The 23,536-nt window shown below is 40.1% G+C and overlaps 1 protein-coding gene across 2 annotated transcripts in view; it reads right to left on the bottom strand.

Moving 5' to 3' along the window:
- PTPRO (protein tyrosine phosphatase receptor type O) overlaps nucleotides 1-23,536 on the bottom strand; it is a 140,824-nt gene that overhangs the window by 23,800 nt on the left and 93,488 nt on the right. For both annotated transcript variants that reach the window (XM_063155634.1, XM_063155635.1), the window contains exons 8-15: nucleotides 21,979-22,099; nucleotides 19,902-20,095; nucleotides 16,960-17,071; nucleotides 11,064-11,215; nucleotides 8,469-8,589; nucleotides 5,399-5,538; nucleotides 2,351-2,483; nucleotides 868-988 (exon numbers count right to left, since the gene is read on the bottom strand). In XM_063155634.1, the coding sequence (XP_063011704.1) occupies nucleotides 868-988; nucleotides 2,351-2,483; nucleotides 5,399-5,538; nucleotides 8,469-8,589; nucleotides 11,064-11,215; nucleotides 16,960-17,071; nucleotides 19,902-20,095; nucleotides 21,979-22,099 (1,094 nt within the window). The remainder of the gene's footprint in view (nucleotides 1-867; nucleotides 989-2,350; nucleotides 2,484-5,398; nucleotides 5,539-8,468; nucleotides 8,590-11,063; nucleotides 11,216-16,959; nucleotides 17,072-19,901; nucleotides 20,096-21,978; nucleotides 22,100-23,536) is intronic.

The following is a 23,536-nucleotide window of genomic DNA, read 5'->3' as shown; positions in this document are numbered from 1 at the left end:
TATATATATATATACACACAGAATATATAGGGTTTGGGGAAACTTCCACAGCTCACACAGGCCACAACAACCCACATTAAAGTGAACTGTTGCAGGTAAGATCTCCTAGAAAAGGAAATTGAATTTCAATATTCAGGTACAAATGACTGGTGCAGACTGGCAAATGGTGAGAGAGAGACCTTCTAGAAAATGTTATCTTTTGGTATGGGAAAAAATCTCCTGTTCCAAACCACATCAAAGACTTCCAAAGAACCTTGATGTCCTGCTCATGCCCATTTGCCTCACATCCTAATTATCATTAATGTCCCTGACACACCCTTTTGTAATATGGGATTGTATTTATGGATAAATCCTGCAAAGCTCAAAATAAGACAAAGCTTGAGGCTTCTCAGTCAGGTCAGGAGTGAAAATAGATACAAGGAGAGGATGTGGTCAAGAGCAGCAAAACAACTCTTGGAGACACCCCGCTAAAAATAACACAACAAGCACCTCAAGTAGCACCCACACAAAAGCATTCTCATCTGAAACTATTGTCACAATGTTTGTTAGTGTCTGAATGGGGGGTTTTGGTGTTTTTTTGGGGTTTTTGTTTTGTTGTTGGTTTTTTTGGTTGGGTTTTTTGTAGTTTTTTTTGTTTGTTTTGGTTTATTTTTGTTGTTGTTTGTTGTTTTTTGGTGGGTTTTTTGTTGTTGTTTTGGGGTTTTTGTGGTTTATTTTTTGGTTGGTTTGTTTTTTTGGTTTTTTTTTTGCAGTTTTTGTTTTGGTTGTGGGTTTTTTGTTTGTTTGTTTGTTTGTTTTTTGGTGGGTTTTTGTTTTGTTGTTTTTTTTTTTTTTTCCTTTTGGTAATTAGCAGAAATCTGGACTTACCTTGCCATTTGTAGGTGTTTTCTCCTGAGGACAACAAGAGTGACCAGCAGCAGCCCAATCAGGAGGATGCTGAGGATGGCCAGCACGGAGATTACCACGACATTGGGGTTCATCTCAGTAACTGTACATAGAGAAAATTGCTCTCAGTCACTCAGTTCAGAAGCATTGGCATTTTTCCTTGGTTTTGTTTTTCCCTGAGTTTTGATAATGTTATTTTTTTAAGCTTATCTCAAAGAGCTTGGAGTGTGTTAGAGAAAAATCTACCACAGGAGATAAGGGGAGAGTGTGAGTAGCTATTGCTCTTAGAAAATTTCTTTGGGGAAATGCCTTCACCCTGGCATTTTTGTTAGACTTTAACATATTCTGATTTATTATTTTTTTCTTCTTTAGCTGACATTTATAACACAAGGGAAAACGGTGAAGGTAACACAAAATACAGATATTCATCATCATCTATGTCTCCAAAGCACATTTCCACTCTGAAGTTATTCTTCAACAATAATCAATGCTTTTTCTGACCCAGAAGCAAAATAATAAACTGGGGATTTGCAACATCCTGGGTGGAAATTGCTTAATTACTCTGGAAAATGGCATGCCCAGGGATCCTCCCTCAGGACCCTTTTGGCTGTGACTGCTGAGGATCCTCCAGAGACCTTTCCTCTCTCTTACTTCTTTGCTGAATGCAGGAAGCCTTAAAAGCTTGTGAATGTGATTTTCCTCTTGTTTGGGCTTGGCTGAGAAAACATTTTTCTCTATAAATATCATAAAGCAGTCAATGTTATTATTGACTGAATCTGTTGTTTAGTATTGGCACCACAAACTCCATCCCTGATTTCTAAAACCCAGTCCAGAACTGAGCCCCTAGTTTATGTTTTCCAAGTTGGGCCTTTTCTAAGGGCTTCCCAAAGCTTCTCCCCCATCCCATCCACACCTGGCAGCCTTTTCATGACACACACAACCCCTGGGGCCAGCATTACAAAGAGCAGCTTTAGAAAGCAAGGGAGAATGTGGCATTCACATTCTCTGAACATCATTCCTTCACCCAGGGTTTGTCTCCTGGGAAGCTGAGAAGCCTCAGAGATAAATTAAAACAATAATTATCTCATTTGCTTCTCCTGTGTTTTGCTGCTTTGGAATGTGGTTTGCAGATTGCCTACCCACAGGTGATTGCATGATTGGATCTGGTGTGAATTGTTTTGACCCAGTGGCCAATCAGGGCCAAGCTGTATTGAGACTCTGGAAAGAGTCAGGAGTTTTCATTATTATCTTTTTAACCTTCTGTCTGTATTCTTTCTGTATTCTTTAGTATAGTTTAGTATGGCATTCTTTAATATAATATAGTATCATAAAAGAATAAATTAGCCTTCTGAGAACATGGAGTCAGATTCATGACTCCTTCCTTCATCGGGGGGGATGCAAATACAACAGGGGAACAGATGTAGCTGGATGAGGAAGCAGAAGAAAGCAGGGAAATGCTGCTTACCCATGGTGGAAACTGCAATGAAGGTGGGGATGCTGGGGCTGTTGTGGCTGAAGGTGGTCACGCTGCAGTTGTAGGAGGTGGCAGGGGTCAGGCTGGATATGGTCACAACGTGTGAGGAGACAGTGACAGGTTCCTGCAGACACAAGGAAAAACACACAGGGGTTTGTGTCTCTCATAAATACCAGAGCACAAATCAGTGTTCCATGTATCTAACAGATGAAGTCAGATCTGGTGGAAGAAATCAGCACTTTGAAACCAGGAAGGGCAACCAGGACTTGCCTTTGACAGCAGGCAGATTGTCTGGCCTAAAAGGGAGGAGGAACAGGGCTGAATGCAGCTGCAAAACACCCCAGAGCACACCAGGGACCCCAGAGCCCTTTGGGGAGGAAGGACGCGTGCCCAGAGTGGGTTAATCAGGAACATGAATGGTAGGGGAAGGCACTGAGACCTCCAGGCCATCCCAGAGGTGGACACAGCTCATAAGCTCTGGTTTCTAAGCCATGCAGGTGGGAGGAAAACCAAGTTATTCTTATTCAAAGAACAGCCAAGGCAGTCACAACATCTGCCATGAAGGAAATCACAATTCTGGTTTGAATGAATGAAATCTCTGCCTCTGAGCCAGCTCCTCTGGGTGTGGAGGCCTGTGAGCCCTTTTGAATGGCCAAGATGAAAAAGCTAGAGCAAAGTCTTTTGCAATAATTATAATCAAACACCCTACGCTTCCGTTTTTCTAGCTGGCAGTACACATTTATACAATGCGTTAATTACTGTGACCCTTGTGAACCCTTTTGCGGATTTTAAATGCTGACAGAGCAAGAGAAAACAAACACAGCAAGAAGATGCATTGAGTTAAAGAAAGGGTTCCTTAAGTCTCTGTTTCTGGACTGTCCAGCATAACCAGGGGTCGGTTACACTTGTGAAAACAGGGACACTGAGTCAGTGGTTTAGAAGGGAGAGAAGGAGAAGTTTTATGAATGAACCGCCTCCAGATGGGGAATGCAAGGTGCTGTAACAAGTCCCAAGCACTGGATATTTCCAAGAGCCTGTTGTAGCCATGGCTAATCCTAAACTCCTGTTGCAGAGCAATCCTGAGGTACACTGTGTAGATGAAATCACATGAGTGTAAAAGGAGGAGACTTTCATTGCTTGAGCTAAAAGGAGGAGCCACACTTTGGCAATCATACTTGGTTGCATGTTTCCATTTTCCCCTCTGGGAAATTTAAATTAGTCAACTCAAATCCAAGATGTTCAAAATTGGAAAGCTGTTGCTTTTCATTTCACTGATTTAAAGATGCAGGGAAGGGACAAAAATGCTCATGTAACTAGCATGGAAAATCACAAAGAATTTTCGCCAGCAGCCTACTTGGAAAGCATCCCTTGTTACAGTTCAGAAAGGAGCCCTTCCCAGTTTTTCATGGAGACAGAAAAGAGAATGATGAATCTAATGAGGAGTGAGATGACAATCTCTGCATTATCCAGTGCCAGATGTTCCTGTCAACAATGAGACACCCACTGAAGCATCTGCCAGATGTAGCAGTCTTTTCCTGATGTTCTTAAAACAGATCTGCTCTGAGCTGAAATTGCAAATGCTCTGGTACTTTCCTTGCCTGATCCCATCACTATTTTGAATCTCTGGTAAGTGATGATAATGACTTCACTGTCACCATCATATTTTCTGAAAAATCTCTTTGCTCAGGATTTTCTCCTGAGAAGGTGAGAAGTCTCAGAGAAAAAGGAAAACAATATTATCTCATTTGCTTCTCCTGTGTTTTGCTGCTTTGGAATGTGTTTGGAGATTGTTTGTCCAACAGGTGATTGTTTCATATGAATTTTTTACACTCATTGGCCAATCAGTGCCAAGCTGTGTTGGGACTCTGGAAGGAGTGACAAGTTTTCATTACTATCTTTTTAGCATTCTGTAAGTATCCTTTCTGTATTCTTTAGTATAGCTTAGTATAGCATTCTTTAATGTAATATAGTATCATAAAACAATAAATTAGCCTTTTGAGAACATGGAGTCAGATTCATCATTCCTTCCTTCGTCTGGGAACACCCCAAATACGAGACTTCGGGACCTTTGCTATTCAGCATGAAAAAGCAAAAATCTAGAGGTGGAATCTAAATGATCCAAAAGATTAAAGTGCATGTAAGCATTCTTTTTCCTTTAGTAATTGTCTGTCTCAATTTTAAAAGAATATTAAATAATTCAGACTGATTTCCATAGGATTTAAGAGTGTGCAGGTCTTTTCCACATGTTAATCAGTAGTTTAAGTAGGTAATTTTTCACTTCTTTCACAATGATTCCCCATTATCTGTCACAGTGCACATGAGAATAATGTTTTGTGGCATGTAATCACAGTGATTCATTATACCATCAGCTAAAGCACAAAGTAAACCTCATGATGCACAGCACTGAATGCCAAGGAATTAAAACTACTACTGCTCTCTGTTTTTCACTGAACAGCATTGCCCATTTAAATAGTTTATATTTAAATTGGCTGCTGAGCACAGGTACCTGACTGGACAGAGAGAAAAGGAGGTTCATATGTGAGGCTCAGGAGGTGGGTCTTGAAGACAATACCCTGTGGTAAAAATAATATAAAATGCATGAGGAGCAGCCACATTTGCACAAAGGTACTCTCGGAATAGCAAGAAACTGAACTTCAGTTAACAGATCTCAAAACCAGGAATAAAGTATTCCAGAAATAATTAAATAATGCATCAGAAATCTTATGGCATTTAATATGTCTGTTTTCCCCATTCCTTATGAAGCTACCTGACCAATTTTCCCTTCTTGCTCATTGGCATTCCCTTAGTTTTGTGGCCTGTTAGGTTTTGCTTTTGCACAGTGCATCAGAGCCAATTCCACTGGCACTGTTGGATGCCCACAATTTCTCTCCAACCAGTCACATAGCCTCATCAATAAGACAGAGGCCAACCTTAACATTGCAAAACAATGAAAATATTTTAGTATTTGAAGCATAGCTTTAGTAGTTTAGCTTTACAAGTTTAATTCTGGGATGAAGACACCAAAGAAGAGAGACATACCTGGGCTTTTGTTTCCTGGCCAGATCCAGCCTGCTGGCAGTAAACTTCAAAGAAATCAGCTACTCCTTCTTCCACCCACAGCAGAGTCACAGAGGTCTGAGTCTTGTTGACAGCAAACAGTGATTTTGGAGGGGCTGGTTCTGGTGTAAGAGAAAAATCTCCTTTCATTAAGCTTATCTTTAAGTTCCCAGACAACTGAGAAAAATGAAAAAATTGAAAGCAATGCCTGATGCCCTGCTATCTTTCATTTCCTTCAGATAAAGTCTACCAATGTAAATCCTCTCATGATGACAAACTACCCCTGTAAAATGGGAAGATGATGAAGTGTGTTGGTTTTTCTTCTCTATTTAAACCGTTCTCTATTTGGACAGATGGATAATTACTTCACTTCCTTTTTCAGCAGAGCCCTTGTTTGAGGATGATCTGTGGATTCTATTAATAGAACAATGTTAGCAGGAACTCTTTCAGAGAAGATCACTGTCCACCTGTTAGCAGCACTTTTGGCCTGAGAAGGCTTTTCTCCACAAGGCCTCACCAGGAGATTATAAAGAAGCAGCTTCCCACAAGCAAAGGCTGCCTAGGTTCCTTTAAGTGCAGCAGAGAAAATACTTAGCCAATTACCAGTTTAAAAAAAACAACAAAACTGTTTAATTATTAAACATTAAATAATTGTTTAATTATTTTATGTTTAATCCTGATACTCATCCTGATGACTTTCTATGATGGGTACTGGAAATCCCTAGCTTTCCACACCTCAAGCCTCCTGGGCTCTTCTGCTTTGCCTTCAGAGAATGTAAAATTTGGGCTGTACATTTCTGAGTTGCTCTGCACAGCTTTCAGATCTCCTATTCCGTGGATGTTTAATTAAAGCTGTAATTCTCAAACAATGACTCGATTTTGGGATTCTGACACGCTGCATACAATGATGCACAAGAACATTCTGGGTTGATTCTTTTTCCTTTCACAAATAATTTGTTATCCTCATTCTGGGAGATGCTGTCGCAGGAACCTTGGCACGAGGGACTTGCTCAAGTAGTTATAGACATTTTGGAGATGTATCTGATCCTGAAACAATCAGATCTGTGTTCTGGGGTTGGAGTCTGCCCAAGCCATATTGGCATTATGGAAAGAGTTGGACATTCACGTGTGTCACGGGGCTTGCAGCGCACACATTGTCCCAGAGCTACACAGGAAAGTGTCCCTCTCCCATAATTGCACACATATATCTGCTCTTGGACTCAGAAACACATTCCATCCCTCACTCCAGGTAAAAAAAATGGCCTCAATTAAAATACGAGTTTTGCATTTGGGCAGCGTCCCAAGCAAATCCTCCTTTTGCTTCCAGCAAATGGCTTGATTTTTCTGCAGGTGGAAAGCTGCCAGGATGAAGCAAACATCGTGGAGGGAAGAACATTTGGCAGGAATGCTTAAGTGACTGCCAAGCGCTGAGTCGTCTATCACTTGAGTCAGTTTCCACTACTGCTAATTACAACTCCCATTGCTCCCCTCAGAAACACAGAGAGGGAAAACCTCTGGCAAAATATCCTCACTTTTGTCTATTCAAAGTTCAAACATCATAAAGGGGAAAAAAAAAATCAAACTCAATCCAACAAAAAAACCCCACGCTCAAAGAAGGGATTAATTGAAATGGAATTCATTCCACCTTCTCTTTGTTGACACTGAAGGGCAAAATATTCACCCAATTTCAGTAAGAGTGCCCATCCACAAGGAAAGAAGATGAAGATACAGCTGTGCTGCAGGGTGTACAACACGAATAAGGCTGGTTGATCTGTCTAAAGATAAAGCCAGCTGGTGTCTTGAAATATCACCTAAAGCACTTGGACAGTGGTAGCAGGGGGAAATACTCACCCCACACATTGACCCCCTCAGTGGGTGAGCAAATACACACAGGGTACTGCACAGGCACGAGGCATGGGGAAAACAGTGGATGTGGCTTGCACAGGGCAAAGAAAACTCATGGAATTTGCCTGCTTCTTTCAAATATTGCCTTTGGTAAGAAGACCTGCAAGAACTTGAGATTGTTGTGTCTCTGTTTGCCTCAGCACTGAGTAAGAATGCTGAGAAACATAAATGGACAATGGTTGTTTTTTAGACCTCTAATCCAATTAGAAATTAGAGTCCTTTAAATTCACTTCTCTTGCAGTGACTCATAAAAGGATTATTATTCATGTAGAGAAGATAATCCTCCCTGAAATTACAAACTCTTCCTTACCCACCTTCTCAGCAGAGCTAACTCCTGTAAAAGCAGTTTGGCACATTTGGAAATTTCAGTATTTTAGGTAGCTAGGGCTCAACAACTACACATACATTCAAAAGAGAACTAAAATGTCTTAAGGTCCAATGGTGCAGGGTCCAGTCTTCCTCTCAAGTAAAGAAAGATATTAGGTAGAAAGTTATATTTGAAACTCTTACATTAAGGATCAAATGCTCAAGTTTTCTTTTGTTTCTATGAGTATATTACATATATTTCTCTTAAAACGAGGCTTGGTTCCACATCCACAAATCTGAGTATTTTTATAAAGAGTGCTGTCATTAATTTGTATTTAAGGGTAAGTTTTTGGTGTTGAAGGACTTTGCAGATGTCCAGGGAGAGAGGAGGGGAGACAAGAAAGCAGACCAAGTGGCAGAGAGGTGTAGAAATAGGCTTGTCAGAAACAGAAAGGTAGAAAGGAAGGTTCTGCTTTTTACTGAAAAGTTCATCTGTGAAGCCTGAGTTGCCATCCTCAAACCCTACATGTGTTCAAGACCTTAGGCAAGCACCTATGAGGCTGACTTGTTCTCTCAGCAAGGCACTAAGTGATTTCCATTCTCCTACTTCCACTTACAGTCAAATTCTGCCACTCTTGCTCCTCTTGAGCAAAACCATTCTAGGAGATTAGCTTCTCACACAGGCATGAGACAATCTTCACAGCAAGGTGAGGTGAAAATTACAGCTTTGCAAGAGAAATGGGCTCAGAGGTACAAAACTGAAATAAGGAAGGTGCTGCCAGGGTCACTTTACAGTCAAACGAGTGGTTGAGTCAATAATATACAAACAAGCAGTTCTTACCCAATTTCACAAGTTGGGGCATGGAAGTGTTGCTGCCTCTTTCAGTGCAAGCAGTCACTGAGAGGTTGTAGATGTCCCCTGGAGGCAAACTCAGCACTGCAGTCATCACATTGCGCGTTACCTGGACAATCAAAGACACCACCTTAAACACAACACAAACCACACAACTGACTCCTAAAATTGACCTGGTCACTCAAAACACTACTGAGAAATTCCTGTGCACCACAGCAGATGTCTTCTGTGTGCTCCAGACTGGTGAATGTCACTACAGGACACGAAATAACACGACGTGGACACGCAGCTCTCTCAAGGTAAAAAGAGAAATTTTAATTTTTGGCTCCAACATTTATAGATGTCCAAAACTGACAGTGAAATGGAGGATGACAGTGCCACCTCTCCAATGACACTGGACAAACCAACAGTCCATCAAATTTCTCCTCCTCCATAAAGGAATGCAAACCAATAAGTTATTTACAGAAAGTGTGTGAGAAAGTTTATTACAAGAATGTAAACGTCAGAAGGCTTAGAAAAACTTAAAAAACCAGGGTGACATCAACCAGCTCCCACTGACACCAACCACGAAACCAGATTAGCAAAAAAAAAAAAAAAAAAGACAATTTTAAGCTGCACTTTCTATGTGACCAGTGGAAATGTAAAGAAAAAAGAAATTCTCCCTCACACCACTGAGAGCATCTAGATTTCTCCAGTTGTGCAAAATGCTAAAGAAGCCATGGACTTGAGTCCATTGTAATTTTTAGAGGAATTTAAATCAGGTCAGACACCTCAAAGAAGAGCACACAGGCCATGTGTAGGCAAGACTTTATGCATCCTACAGACCTGAAAATTAAATCCATCTGGGCAAGGCTAACACCTCTTGGAGACCTGATAACTTGACAAGAGGTCTCAGGGTCTGAGTTCAATCATCTGCGAATCTGAAACCAGATCCTAAACTGAGCTGAGTCTCAAAAGACTGAGAATAACTTCTTCCTTTTATTTTAGGGTAATCTTCCCATTTCTCCAGAGTCATGGAGAAGGATGCAGAACTCGGAATTGTTTTCAGAGCACTTCTGGACTATATATAAAGGGCCTATCCAGGAATCTCATGCTAGTTTTCAAAGTCACTTCAGCCTAATTCTTAGGCTGAAGCTTTCAGATGGAAGAGAAACTGACAGTTCTGAATAAAGACCAACAGGGCTTTGCACGTAATTTTCACCACTTCTCTAAAAACTGACCAACTTCTGTGGAGACTTGGGAAACACACAGGGAGCAGGAAGAAAAAGTCAGCATCATCTGACAGTGTTACCTATTTATTTCAATAATACCACAAAAAAACCCAACCATATTAGCAATTATAATAAAATCAAATTATGATATTACAATGAGTTTTAAAGGAAACAGTTCCTGGAAATGACTAACAGAGCTTGGAAGAAGAGGTGCCCCAATGCCTGCAAATATGTTGACATATTTACCCATATTTATCCATATGAACAGAACCATAAAAGTTAGCTATAAATAGGTAGGTTTTTGCAGGATTTTCCTAAAGAATACCCTCTGGGTTCCCTTGTCTTACAAGGAATATAAAGACACACATTTGTAAAGACATCCCTAAAGCTTTAAAATTTTGTTTATAGATCAATTTGCACTTCTGCTGAAAATCCACTTCCAATTTTCTGAATGTTCAAGAGAATGTACCAAGAGCACAGCTTAGCATCTAGTAAGTTTTTTAAGTACACACATTGTGGGTGAAATCCTCATCCCTTCAATTAGTGTAACTCATACTCAAACATAAATAAAGAACACAGAATTTATGAAGATAAAGTCAGAAAATGGGAAGCGACAGTACTTGAACAAATAAAACAACCTCAGCCAGTAGCTTACTCTGTTTATTAATAAATTAAAATAGAAAATACCATACCTGTATGTAAGAATAATCTTTAAGCTTTACTGTCTGAAGCTGAGAAGTTTTTAAGCTCTTTTTAAATTACATAAATTATCAACAACTTCACTGGATCACTACAGAAACACTTTGCCCACTGGATATTTTGAGAACTCAAGTCTTTCAAAGTGATCTAACACTGGGAAATAACTTTTACTGGCTTCCACCAAACTTGCTGGAATAGTAATCAAAGTTACATAACTAAGTTATATATATAATATATATAAAATAAATAATAAAATATATTATATATTATGTATATAAAAATATATATACATTATATATATGATATATATATGTATAGTTGTTAACTCAGAAAAACTTTGACAACTCTGATAACTATATAATATATAATATATAATATATAATATATAATATATAATATATAATATATAATATATAATATATAATATATAATATATAATATATAATATATAATATATAATATATATCATATAATATATAATACATAACATATAATATATAACACAAATTATCAGAGTTGTCAAAATTTTACTGAATTAACAACTCAGGAAAACAAACCAAGCAAACAAAAGCCCACCAAAAAAAAAAAAAAAAAGAAAAAAAGAAAGAAAAAAAAAGGAAAAAAAAAATCCTCAAAGAAATGAACACCACCCACTTTCCACACTGGTACTTACACTCTTCTTGATTTTTTTCTTTCCTTCTGCAACGACCATCCAGTGCAGCATCCTGGAATGAGAAAGGTCGGGGCCATCTCCTCCATAGGTCCAGGTGACGTACAGGAGGTGGTTGTAATACTCCACAGAGGTAATTTTGGGTGCCACAGGTGCTGAAGGAAGAAGGCAAGTGTGTTACAGGCAGGCTTTAACACAGCTGATTAGCAAATCCAGTGATAAACTTGTGCCAAAGGATGCTGTCAGGAGGAGAATATCACAAAGCTAGCAGGAAAGCATCATTAAAATCATTTGAGCACCAGCTGAAATATATGAAAATCATTGTTTAACCTGGGAGATAATCAGATTGAAAATACACTTCTTTTTGCAATCTTTCAGTTTTAAAAAAATTACGGCAGATAAAAAAAAATTTTTTAGTCACATTTGTAAGTCAAATTCAAGTCAAAAGCCTCAGATGTTGCTTCACTGTGTCACTGAATTGAAAAGAAATAATAAACTGTTACATTGATAGATTTTGTACAGGAAAAAAAAATACGTTTCACTGAGCTTGCATCTTTCTAGGAGGAAAAGCCCAAACCCTGCAGATTTCCAAAGAACAACTTTTGCATGAGAAGTTATGAACACTCTTGCTCCCTGGGTGGAAGGGAAGGAAAAAGGGCCCCATCACAGCCCTGTTAGGAGGGATTTTGTTGTTTTGGAGCTGCCAGCAAATCCTTGGCTCTCTTTGCAGCCCACATAACAGAGTCACTCCTGCTGGAAAGGACCTCTAAGACTGAGATCAATCTTTAACCAGCACTGCCACATCCATCACCAAATCAGGTCCCTCAGCTCCATATCCACATGGACTTTAAACTGGGACTCAGCTACCCTCCCTTTCTGGCTGTCTCATCAGCTGTCACCTGCAGAAAGACAGCAACTTCCAGAATAACCCTAAAACCACGAAAATAACACTAAAATTGGTGTTTAAGATGAGGATTCCCTCTCAGAGGGAGGTGCCTCTCTATTAACTGGAGAGGGCGCACAGCTCACCTTGATTGCCTGATTCAAATGTGCAGAACTCCATAAGAGTTAAATTAATAGTAAAAGGAGACCCAAAAGTGAAAATCTCAATCAGTGAAAATCTCAGTCAGTGAAGATCTCAACCAATCCTTAATCCAGCACAGCCACATCCACCGCCAAACCAAACTCAGCACTACATCCACATGTCTGTCCAACACCCCCAGGAACTGGGACTCAGCCAACCTCCCTTGCTGGCTCTCCCATCAGCTGTGACCTGTGACAGCAACCTCCAGAACAACCCTAAAACCTCCAAAATAACACTAAATTGGTGTTTAAGATGAGGATTCCCTCTCAGAGGGAGGTGCCTCTCCATTAACTGGAGAGGGAGCACAGCTGACACTGATTGACTGATTCAAAGGTGCAGGAGCCCAGAAAAGAGTTAAATTAATAGTGAGAGGAGACACAAAATTGAAAATCTCAGTCAGTGAAGATCTCAACCAATCCTTAACCCAGCACTGCCGCATCTACCACCAGACCATGTCTCTCAGCTCCACATCCTCATGTCCTTCCAACACTCCCAGGGACTGGGATTCAGCCACCTTCCCCAGCTGACTCTCTCACCAGCTGTGACCTGCAGAAGGACAGCAACCTCCAGAATAACCCTAAAACCTCCAAAATAACACTAAATTGGTGTTTAAGATGAGGATTCCCTCTCAGAGGGAGGTGCCTCTCCATTAACTGGACAGGGAGCACAGCTCACACTGATTGCCTGATTCAAAGGTGCAGGAGCCCAGAAAAGAGTTAAATTAATAGTGAGTGGAGACACAAAAGTGAAAATCTCAGTCTGTGAAGATCTCAACCCCCTCCCAAGGAGATGTGAGTAGGAAAATTTGGATACTACAAGGGAATTTTGAGGAGCACAGTGGGGAAAATGGTGTGAACTGCCTGGTCTTCCTCTGCTGTTGTGTTCAGTGTGTTTGTGACAGGGCAGGTGAGAGGAGCACAGCCCTGGGTGCCAGGGAATGCAGGATGGAGACCAGGTCTCTTGGAAAGGGCCACAAGATGTCACTGCTGCTTTCACAAAGGCTCCTTCCACTTTGGCACTGAGACCTTACTGAAGCATTCACTGAGGAAGGCAGCAAATGCAATGCACAGACAATTTAGGGCCCTTTAGAAATGTTTAGTAAGACTATTCTCCCAAATGAATCTTGAAAATGTCCTTTTATGCTCCTGAGGAGATTTGGTATAAAATCCTTGAAGCAGTATTTATTTTAATTTTTAAAGTTCCCAGCCCATCCCTGTGCATCCTTGCAGTTTAAGGCCATGAATCTCATACACAAATAATGATTTCCCCCTGCTCCTTTTCATTGATGGTATGCTTTCATGGCAGTGAATGTCCAGGATATGTCACATGAGACCAAGGGCCAGGGCTGGTGTGACCCAGCACAAGGTTCTGGGGAGCACAGGGAGGCTGTGGGAAGTCACACCCTGCTGCTGACCTGGACCAAAGTGACATCTGGAAGAACCCAAGGGACCAACAGGCAGCCAGCAGCACTCAGTCTGTCTTTCTTTCTTTCTTTCTTTCTCACTCCTTCTGCTCCTCCAAAGATGAAAGCATCCTCACTGCAAAAAGCAAATGCTGGTGGCCCAAAGAGCCTTTGCCTGTGGTTGTTTTAAATCCAGCTGTTTGCAGCAGGTGGCATTAAAAACTCATTAGTCACCACAGCAACCCTGGCAGCACCACCGTCCCTGCCTGAGTAAAACAGGAGCTGGGAGGACAAATGCTGCTTCTGAAAGGTCTCTTGGATCCCCCAAATCTCCTCTCTGTAGCTGTGGGAGAAAGCTCCCTCTCATCACCCCAGTCCCCAGCCTCCCCAGGAGCAGTGGGATCCTGCTTTAGGGAATTTCTGCTCTGAGCTCCCTGCAAGCTCCATCCTAAACTCCCAGCTGAGCCTTCTCCTCTGTTTTTGAAACTCAACCTCATGCTCCAGGTGTGGAGCTTGGCCCTCCAGTTATACACAGAAGAGCTGACAGATGGTGTACTGCCAAGCCTACAAAACTTCCCCTCCAGTATTTTTAAAATACAGGGTTTTTTGGTGTTTTGGCTTTTTTTCTGTTTGTTTGTTCATTTTAATTCCTGTCAACCTGTGCAGGGGAGGTGGCATTGTTCAAAATGGTGCAGAAAGGGACCAAGTGCTCCATAAAACCATCTGCTCCCTCTCTGGGAGGGAAGAGGCTGAGAAAGAACTCTCAGTCCCTGGTGGCTTAAAGCTGTGAAAAGGCAGCACCTACTGGGGACAAACGTTTCAAACCTGCAGAAATGACAAACTGGCAAACCCCACAAGCCAGCCTGGCTGCAGCTCCTGGGCAAAGCTGAAAAGATTACAAGTAATAAGGCAATCAGAGGACAGGAGTGCGTTTAATGCTCACATTCAGTGCTGACCATCTATTGGTAAGTGCTTGCAATTTGACCAAATCAGCTTTCTTTGTCAGGGCTCTTCACTTAAAATCACAGTGTGATTTTAATGCCTCATTGCTATTCAACATTTTCATCAATACCCTGAAAGGAAAAGCAGGGCTGATGAACCATGCAAGGAGCATGGAACTGGCAGAGGAGGGCAGGATTTGGACAGGGCTGAGCTTTTAGATATTGCCCCCTGTGCTGGGCCTGCTCAAAGAAAGTGAATTTCATAGTGCCAGGTCTGTTGGAAAACAGCATGTAGACAACAAATGATCAATTCTGTTAGGAGTCATAAAATAGAAGTAAATCAACACAGACCTCCGGTGTGAAGATGCAGGAAATGCAATCATTTAGATGCACACACACAGGAGAGCTTTGAATAGGGAGATGATTGTGCCTCTATAGGAATATTCAGCAGGTTGATGTTACACTTGCAGTTTTTATCTGCCTTAGTAAAGACAGTAAAAATTAGAGAGGCAGAGTGGGAAAAAAAAACTTACATGGGAAAACACCTAAAAGTGAGAGAACCTGCAGAGTTCAATGGAAACAATTTATTAACAGAAAAAACAAACTAAATTCTGTATAGAGACTAAAATAAAAAGGGTTTGTGTCTCTTCAATCAGTAAGATAAAAGTGCAAAAAAATATTTTGGACTGGATATTAAAAACAAAAAAAATCAGATCAGAAACAGGGGGTATAAACCATTGATAATGAGAGAAATTAACTATTGATACAACATTCCAGTTGGATATTTTCACTGAAGACCAGACAACCTAAGAGAGGTTTTGCCAATCACAAATGGATGATATTTAGAGGTTCATCCATTTCTGATTTTGTCTGCATCTGCTGGTTAAGCAGTTGATAAATTTTTCATTTAGGAGCAGTAGCAATCTTTCCTGTCATCACACAGAGATACAGATTGGTACTGATGACAGATTACCTTTTAGAAGACCCTTGATCTCCCTCATTTCTGCTGCAGGTTTCTGGAGATACAGTACTGAAGTGAGTGTCCCACTGGAACACTTCCATTCCAAAACACTGAACCTGGTACCCAAATCAGTTGGAAAAGACATTTTTTCCCTCATACAGCAACCAACCAGCTGGAAAATTGCTTCCTTACAGTGCTGCAGAAAAGCTGATTGATGCCAAAGGACAAGGAATATCCCTGGAGACCCTTCAGGAGGCTCCAGCTCTGATACACTGGAGGAGTGCCAGAATTTGTCAGCAGAGTAACCTGGATCAGGTATCTCAGCATGGGAGGGTTTCAGTGGAGCCACAGCTTTAAATGCTGCTGGCTTTTCTCTTGTGGCTCTCTGAGGCACAGGCTCTGGGTAAATCATCACTGAAAATTGGTCTTATTCAGTAAATTTTCCGGGTACATTCTCTGGCTCTCACCAAACAGAAAATCAGGGACTGGGCTAGTGTCTGCTTTGGGGTGAGTGGCTGGGACATTATACACTGATTTTCCTTCTCATTGGATTCCTACAGATGGAAAAGAACAAGTATAATTCATTGCAACTCACAATAAAACTAAATTATTTCCTCCTTCCAGTCACCTCAACATCAGCAAGGTGAATTAAACAGTGACACTTAAAAGCAAAATTATTCAATGGAGAAGTCTGATTTTTGGCCTGACCATCCTGTGTGCATGGTAAGGTGATAACAGGGCCTCTCTCTTGCTGCTCCCTCTGTGGCTGATCTGTTGGGCATACTGAAAATCCAAATCCAAAGAATCTGCCAAGAGATGCCAGAGTGTGTTAAACCCATGGCTGGTCCCAAGTAGAAGAGGGAAATCCCTGTGGTTATATCAGCTCACTCATCTCAGTGCTGCTCTGACATGGGGATTACTGGGAGGGCGATGAAGGAGAAAAAAACTCTTGGAAATATTGCAGATAAATGAAAAAGTGTTTGATAACAATAAGAAACATATGAATTCAGGTTTACTAATTTAGCTATTAACTTCTCCATGTGTCAAATGTATGGTGTGGTAAAAGTGGAGCAGGACCCTGGCCCTTAGTGGAGCCATGCACTCCGTTGATGGAGGACTGCAACAGAGCAGTCAAGTACCATGCTGGGCATAGGAAAAATTCATTTATATGTTCATTTAAAGCAGTCCTCAGAGACTTAAAAACAGAAAAATAGAAAACCAAATACCAAAACAAACCAAACAGAAAGAAAACCAAAAAATCAAAAACAAAAAAACAAAAACAAAATGAGCAAAAAACAAAGCAAAACAAAAAAATACCCCAACCAAACAGCAACAACAAAAAATTAAAAAAAACCAAAACAAAACAAAACAAAAAAACAAACAAAAAAAATCCAAAAAACTTAAATGAGAAATATCCTAACTGGCAAATATCTGTAGGTAGAAGCACAGCACCCAGGTCAGCGCCCCTGCCCCCAGGAGCACTTCCCCAGAGTTTTCAGCTGCCTGGTTACCTGTTATGAAGCTGATGGTGGAGCTGTCACAGCAGCTCAGCTCTGGGTCCCCCCAGGTGACCATGGTGACACGGAAATTGTAGTACCAAGCAGGCAGCAGGTTGGCTATTCTCTGTAAAGGGACAAAACACAAAGAGAAACTCAGGAGAGAACTCACCAGTGTGAGGACTTCTGAAACACAACAGTATTTATAAGCCTAGTGCCCACACTCATTTTTCTGAACTCCCATTCCTTCTTTCAGTGGAAATTGTCACTATCACATTTTCTGAAAAATCCCTTTGCCCAGGATTTTTCATCTAGGAAGCTGAGAAGGCCTCAGAGAAAAATGAAAGCAATAATTATCTGATTGCTTCTCCTGTGTTTTGCTGCTTTGGAATGTGGTTTGGACATTGTTTATCCAACATGTGAATTGTTTTAACTTAATGGTCAACCACAGCCAGCTGTGTCGAGGCTCTGGAGAGAGTCACAAGTTTTCCATTAGTATCTTGTTTAGCCTTCTATCTGTATCCTTTCTCTATTCTTTAGTATAGTTTAGTATAGTATTCTTTATTATAATATAAAACATAAAATAATAAATTAGCCTTCTAAGAACGTGGAGTCAGATTCATCATTCCTACCCATGACACAGAACCCCAAAAACACCACAGGAAATCTCTGAAATTTGTCCTTTCAATTTAATAAAAATTCTGTGCAGGGGGAGCAAACACAGCTGTGATGGCTCTGCTGCTCATCTACATCCACCTGGTCACAGGTTCTGTCCACCACAGGAATCTCAAAGGATTTCCAGGGTGGTAAGAACCATTCACACATAGAAATCTTCCATCACAATTCCAGTGTGATGAAGGCAAAATATTTAACTGGAAAATGTAGGTGTTTCTAGTTTGATTAAATGGGCTTTGATGATAAATTAGTATTGATGTTTTTGTCTCAGATATTGTCACTTTAAGAGATGTATTTTTTTCCAATTTTCCAAGTGTATTTCACTTCCTATTATCATTTATTATAAATGGAATAGGAATGAAACATAAATGACTTATGAGACATAAATTATATATGTAAATATAAATGAGATATAAATGAGCTATAAAAAGCAATATGTTTTATATTATAGTATTGCATGTAATATTTAAGTTAAAACTCTTATTCTTCCACTGACAGCACAGGACATTTAAGACATTGATGTTTAGATGAAAAGCCTCTTGATATTTTTAAAATTCAAAAGGAAAGTTCAAAAAAATTCAAAACTTAAAAAATTCAAAAGGAAATTGAAAATAATGAACAACTTCAACAATGTAGAAATTGCTATTTTCACAGATCTCTCTTGTTTGCAGTGGCCTTTTTTCTCCAGATACTACAAGACAGCACAAATATAGGTGGTGGGATCTGTTCTTTTCATGATTTTTGGAAGAAGTTGCATCCATCCTTGAAGATAATTGGACTTCTGACATGCCCCTGGTGTCATATTGGAAACACCAACATCACTTTGGCAATTTTCATGTGCAGAGCACAAAATGAATGGAGCAACCAAACAGAGTGAAAAGACAAATCCAGTTCCAAAGGTTCTTATCAAATGTTAATGCTCCAGGAAATAATGCTTGATTATTTCCTGCTGCTGGAGACATTGATTTTTGAATCTTCTCATCGTTGCTTCAGAACACAGCACTCAGAGGTGTCAGCAGGGATCAGTGGGATTCTGGAGCACCACTGGAGAACCCAAACAAAAGTTCACCAGTCCCTACCTGTACATTAAATGCCACAACAGAATACTAGGGAAAAATTCTTTTCCTAATTCAGGATCAGTCTTTAAAATTATCCCTGAAGAAATACTCACTTTAGCTGTGATACAGCACTGTTGCATTTCAGATTGAAATCCAGACAAAGCAATTCCAACTTGGCTTCCCTGAGCAGGATTTGCAACAGTAAGGGACAACATCGTCTCCTTTCCTAACGAACCACATTAACTCTGCATGATAGCTTTATTTCTTGGATCACTTAGATCACTCAGCTATTAATCTATTTGTGCTGAGTCATGATTACAAGATATTAATTACCAGTTTGGTAAGTTATTTTTGTTTTTAATTTCCCTGGAGATTTACGTGTTAGATTTATAGTCACATACCCAATTACAGTAAAACTGCTGAAGCCAAAATGACTCCACAAATGGTATTATGCAAATCAATTACAGTAAATCACTGTGGCTCTCACCAGCAGCAGAAGTTATTGCTATCTTTTTTGCATACTCATAACTTTCTTCAATAACTAATTTCAGCTGGAATTGCTTTCTGTCTCGCACTACAGCAAAGTCTGAATAAAATCTTTTCACTTTCTCCAGGAAATAATGGAAAAGAGGAGGAAAATTTCACTTTCTATCTGCAAGAGCACCTATGAATATATGTGTGAGTGTGTTCTTATAAAGATCAGTGTTCACCTAATTAAAACCCTGGCCTAAGATTTGGCAGCTCCAGAAACACGAAGGCTTTTTTTTCCACAAAAAACAGAGCTAAGCCTTCCACATGGCACACTGAGACCAGCCTGCAAGCCCCAAATCCATACTATCAATATTAATTATGTAGATAAGCCTTTGCACTGCACCCCCTGAGGAGATGATGGAACTTTTAAAGCCTTGACTGACAAACTGACCCACAAACTGAAGCTGCCTCTGGACTTGCTGAGCAACAACCAAAAAACCAGGCTAAACTCCTGTCTCATTGCTCTGCTTGAAATTTAGCATGGTTCAGCTGGCAGTGCCTTACTTTAGAACAGAAAATGCCTCCAGCACCCTTGGCCAGCCATTTTCTCTCCTTTGCTGGGGGAAAAAATGTGCCAGGCTTAAAGGCACATAATATATACATATTCATGGGGAAAAGGCTGGGAAAAAAAAAAGTCACAAGGTTTCAGGGCCACACAGGCAGGGGAAAGCAAGGCAGGAATGGTCACTGTACCACTGAGGCAGTCAAGGAGACAGTTGCTGCTATTTCATAGTAGGTTGTCCACTCCGAGGTCATGGTCGAGGGGTTGAAGTAAAACATTTCTACCACGTATTTCCTGAAGACCCCCAGGAAAGGTCTGTTCCAGCTCAGAACCACAGCAGTTGGTCCCAAAGGGTAAAGAGTCAGATCCTTTATTCCAGTGGGCACTATAAAGCAGAAATTATGGTTAGTAACGTGCATGTGTTATCAGCTGCAATTTATTTTAAAATTATACCTTTCCTTAATCAAGTTCTACCTATTTCTGATTTTCTCATTACTTTAATCCCCAAGAACTTCCTGGTCACAAGCAGCTATTTAAGCCATTTTTTAAGCATTTGCTCTCGAGTTTAAAACTACTTTTTCAGAAGTGGCTACAGACCACTTTGTGTTGGCTGCTTAACTTGAGATAAAGCACACATCTCGCTTTCTCAAAAAGGGAGGGCTCTATTCTACTTTGAAAATCAGGATGCTCAGGAGATATTTCAAGATGCTCAAAACCAAAAGCATGAAAAGCCAGAGCACTGTAAGAAAGGAAAGTTTTCATCTCCAGCCCTCCTTCCCTGGGGAACCCAAAGGTTCTGTCATATACTGCTATTCTTGCCTCACAGACAGTGACACCGAGAAAGTGTCAAGTGATTTGAAGAATGTCACGTTAAGGGTCAACTTCTGCAGCCTGGGTGGTCTGGAAAATGATTATTCTCCATGATTTCACTGAGGCTACTTAAATAAGGACTTAGAGTTAACATTTGCCAGGGCTGCAGAGCCCCAGCTATTACACACCAGGTCAGAACCCAGACCAGCACCCAGGTTACTCCAGCCCACATTGGCCTTTACCTTTATAAACCATTTACCACATCTTTGCTTTGCTTTTTCTGAACTGCTGGTACTCACCCTGTGAAAATGAGCCTTAGGATAAAGAGGGGAGAATGGAATACTTTTTAAAGTGAATTTTATTTTATTTGAGTTTCATTCGTCATTAGCCACCACTGGTAAGTTCACAGGACAATTTGTTTTTCAGTTCTGTTATTTTAGTATCATATTCAATAAACTGCTATGAAATGAAAACTCATACAGATGTTGTTTTACTGCATAAAAACAGCCTCTTTAGAATATGAAAGTTATGAGATGTTCTGTTTAGAAACTGATTGCCATTTTCAGTTTTGTAAGAAACTTTCATGGTTGTGAGGCCATAAAAAAGCGGAGAAAAGGAAGGAACTTATTTACTTTGGGTATACATGATTTTACTTTTGCAAATTTGCAGATTTTTGAATTACAGTGAGAAAAGATCAAAAGCGTTTGTGATAGAAATTTTAACATTAAAGTATATATAAATATTTACATACTACTTTTTCCTTTTCTGAAATATAGCATACTTTACAAATTTTTATTCAGACCAAATTTATGAAAATATATAAGAAGATTGACTAGAATGAAAAGGCTCTCACCATAATCACTAAGCCACATGCTGGCTTTTATTTAAGGATTAAATTCTTAACAGGATAACATTTTTTTCTGTTTCACTTTCTTCCCTACATCACAGAGAGGAAGCAGCATTAAAAATACTGAAGATCTCTAAGTTTCAGCCACCTGCTGTCCCACTGAGCAGACTTTTTGTCAAAAGGAGAAGCTGGGTGACACAGGTTGAATACTCTGCAAATGCAACCCTGTACATTGAATCTCATTCTCTTTTCCCTCTCTCTAATTAATACATTTTGTTTAAGCAGTAATCTTAACAAAATAATTTACACTGAAACTAAAAGTTACTAAATTCTGTCCTAAATGACCCTTTGTAGGAGCCTGGTGGAATCCTAAATTACAGGTATGGGGGCTCTGCTTGTTGGACATAAAACATTCTTGAAAATGTCAGTGTCAGCCTTAGAGGGCTCTTCTCATTTTCACATCCCAAAGCAGAGAACATTGAGATTCAGTCTTAAAATCAAGGTGTGATCTACAGAACTTAATGAAAATACTGAATATATTAAAAAAAAAAAAAGGAAACCAAACCCTAAAAAGAAATAAATGCATTTCAATCAGTAGGTTCAGGGGTTACCAATGGAAAATGTGACAGGATCAGAGGGAGGTCCAACCAAAGGTCCTTTCCGTAGGTAAACCACGACTTGGTACTGGGCGCCAGGAACAAGATTTTCAATGAGGCTGCTGCTTGAATTCACCTGGAAGGAGAGGAACTAATCAGAAATGAAGCATTTACTTGATTAATAAAAGAGTATTGAGATTGTACTTGTATGGCTCCATCACAAAAGGCATGAATCCAAACACATTGGCAGCAAGACCTTCATTCATTGAGCGCCGCGTGGCAGAACTGTGGCAGTGGTCAGGACTGGCCCCACAAATGATCTGACTCAGAGAATTGCACTGGCCTGGCTGCAAAAGGTCAGCTACCTCACTGCAGACCCACTCTCTCCTGCTGCCAAAGTCTATTACAATATTCAGGCTACATCATTCATTTTCAGGTGGTGTTATTCAGGAGTATTTAGACCATGTGCTTTCAATTACAGCCTGAGGTTTCCCATCAGCCGCTGGTGCTATTCTGTGAGCTGAAGGCAGCATTTTGGGGAATCTGTCCTCTGACTGCATCTACTGAGTGACTCTGCAGAGAAAACAGAGAGGAAATATTCTCTGTCACCTCCCCTCCACAGCACCACAAACTGTAACTAAGGGGCATTGTGATTTTTCTTTCCAGCTTGAAAACATCACTCTTAAAATTCCTGCTGTGCCCCACCAGGTTTCAGTCAGAGCTGGAGGCAGAATTCCTGACCAAGTGATTCCTGCTCTGATACAGCAGGAGGAGGCTCATCTCCTGAAGACTCCACAAACAGCAAATGCACAGAGCAGCTTTGAGGAGAAGCCTCCACACATCCTTTCTAGAGCTGCAGGCTGGTATTTCCCACTAATATTTTCTTCACAGCCTTCCCAAAGTCTGTATCACAGCCACCTCTGCACTGGTGGCTTTTTGCAATGCACATGAGTGTATCACTGCCAAGCACAGATTTAGTGAGGAATTTGTCTTTACCAGCTGCTCTGGAAAGCTAAATCACTTTTAAATCATGCACCATTTTAGAAATGGATAGAACTCTTGTGCCATGATCTAGTTGAGGTGTTGGAACATGGGTTAGACTCGATGATCTTAAAGGTCTCTTCCAACCTAGAATTTCTGTGATTCTGTGAACTCTGCACTGAATTTCACTCTTTTCAGGTCATTATGGAGAAGACAAACTAATAGTTATTAACAATTCAAGGTATAGTAAGTTGATAAAATTGGATACAAATATATATATAATGACAAAAAGAAATAAATAACTGTGTTTAGACTTCTTGACCTACTTGCAGTAAATTCAAATTTACTTTTACTGATATTTGTTTATTCACAGATTAACTTTAGGTACTTGTTTTTGACTTTGTAGATGAATCCTGTAGTATCTGTGAAAATTATAAATGCAAATGTTTGGGATTTGTGTTTATAATCACCTACTGGACTTTGCTTCCCATTTAAATGGCTGCACTTCTAAGAAATACAAGAAACAATAAGATAACAAGCTGATTCTGAAAAACAATTGTCACAACAAGACACTCCAAACATTTAAGTTCAA

This window comes from Melospiza melodia, chromosome 4, assembly GCF_035770615.1.
Source record: "Melospiza melodia melodia isolate bMelMel2 chromosome 4, bMelMel2.pri, whole genome shotgun sequence".
In the NCBI taxonomy this organism is placed as follows: Eukaryota; Metazoa; Chordata; class Aves; order Passeriformes; family Passerellidae; genus Melospiza; species Melospiza melodia.
This window is presented reverse-complemented; position numbering and strand designations above follow the sequence as displayed.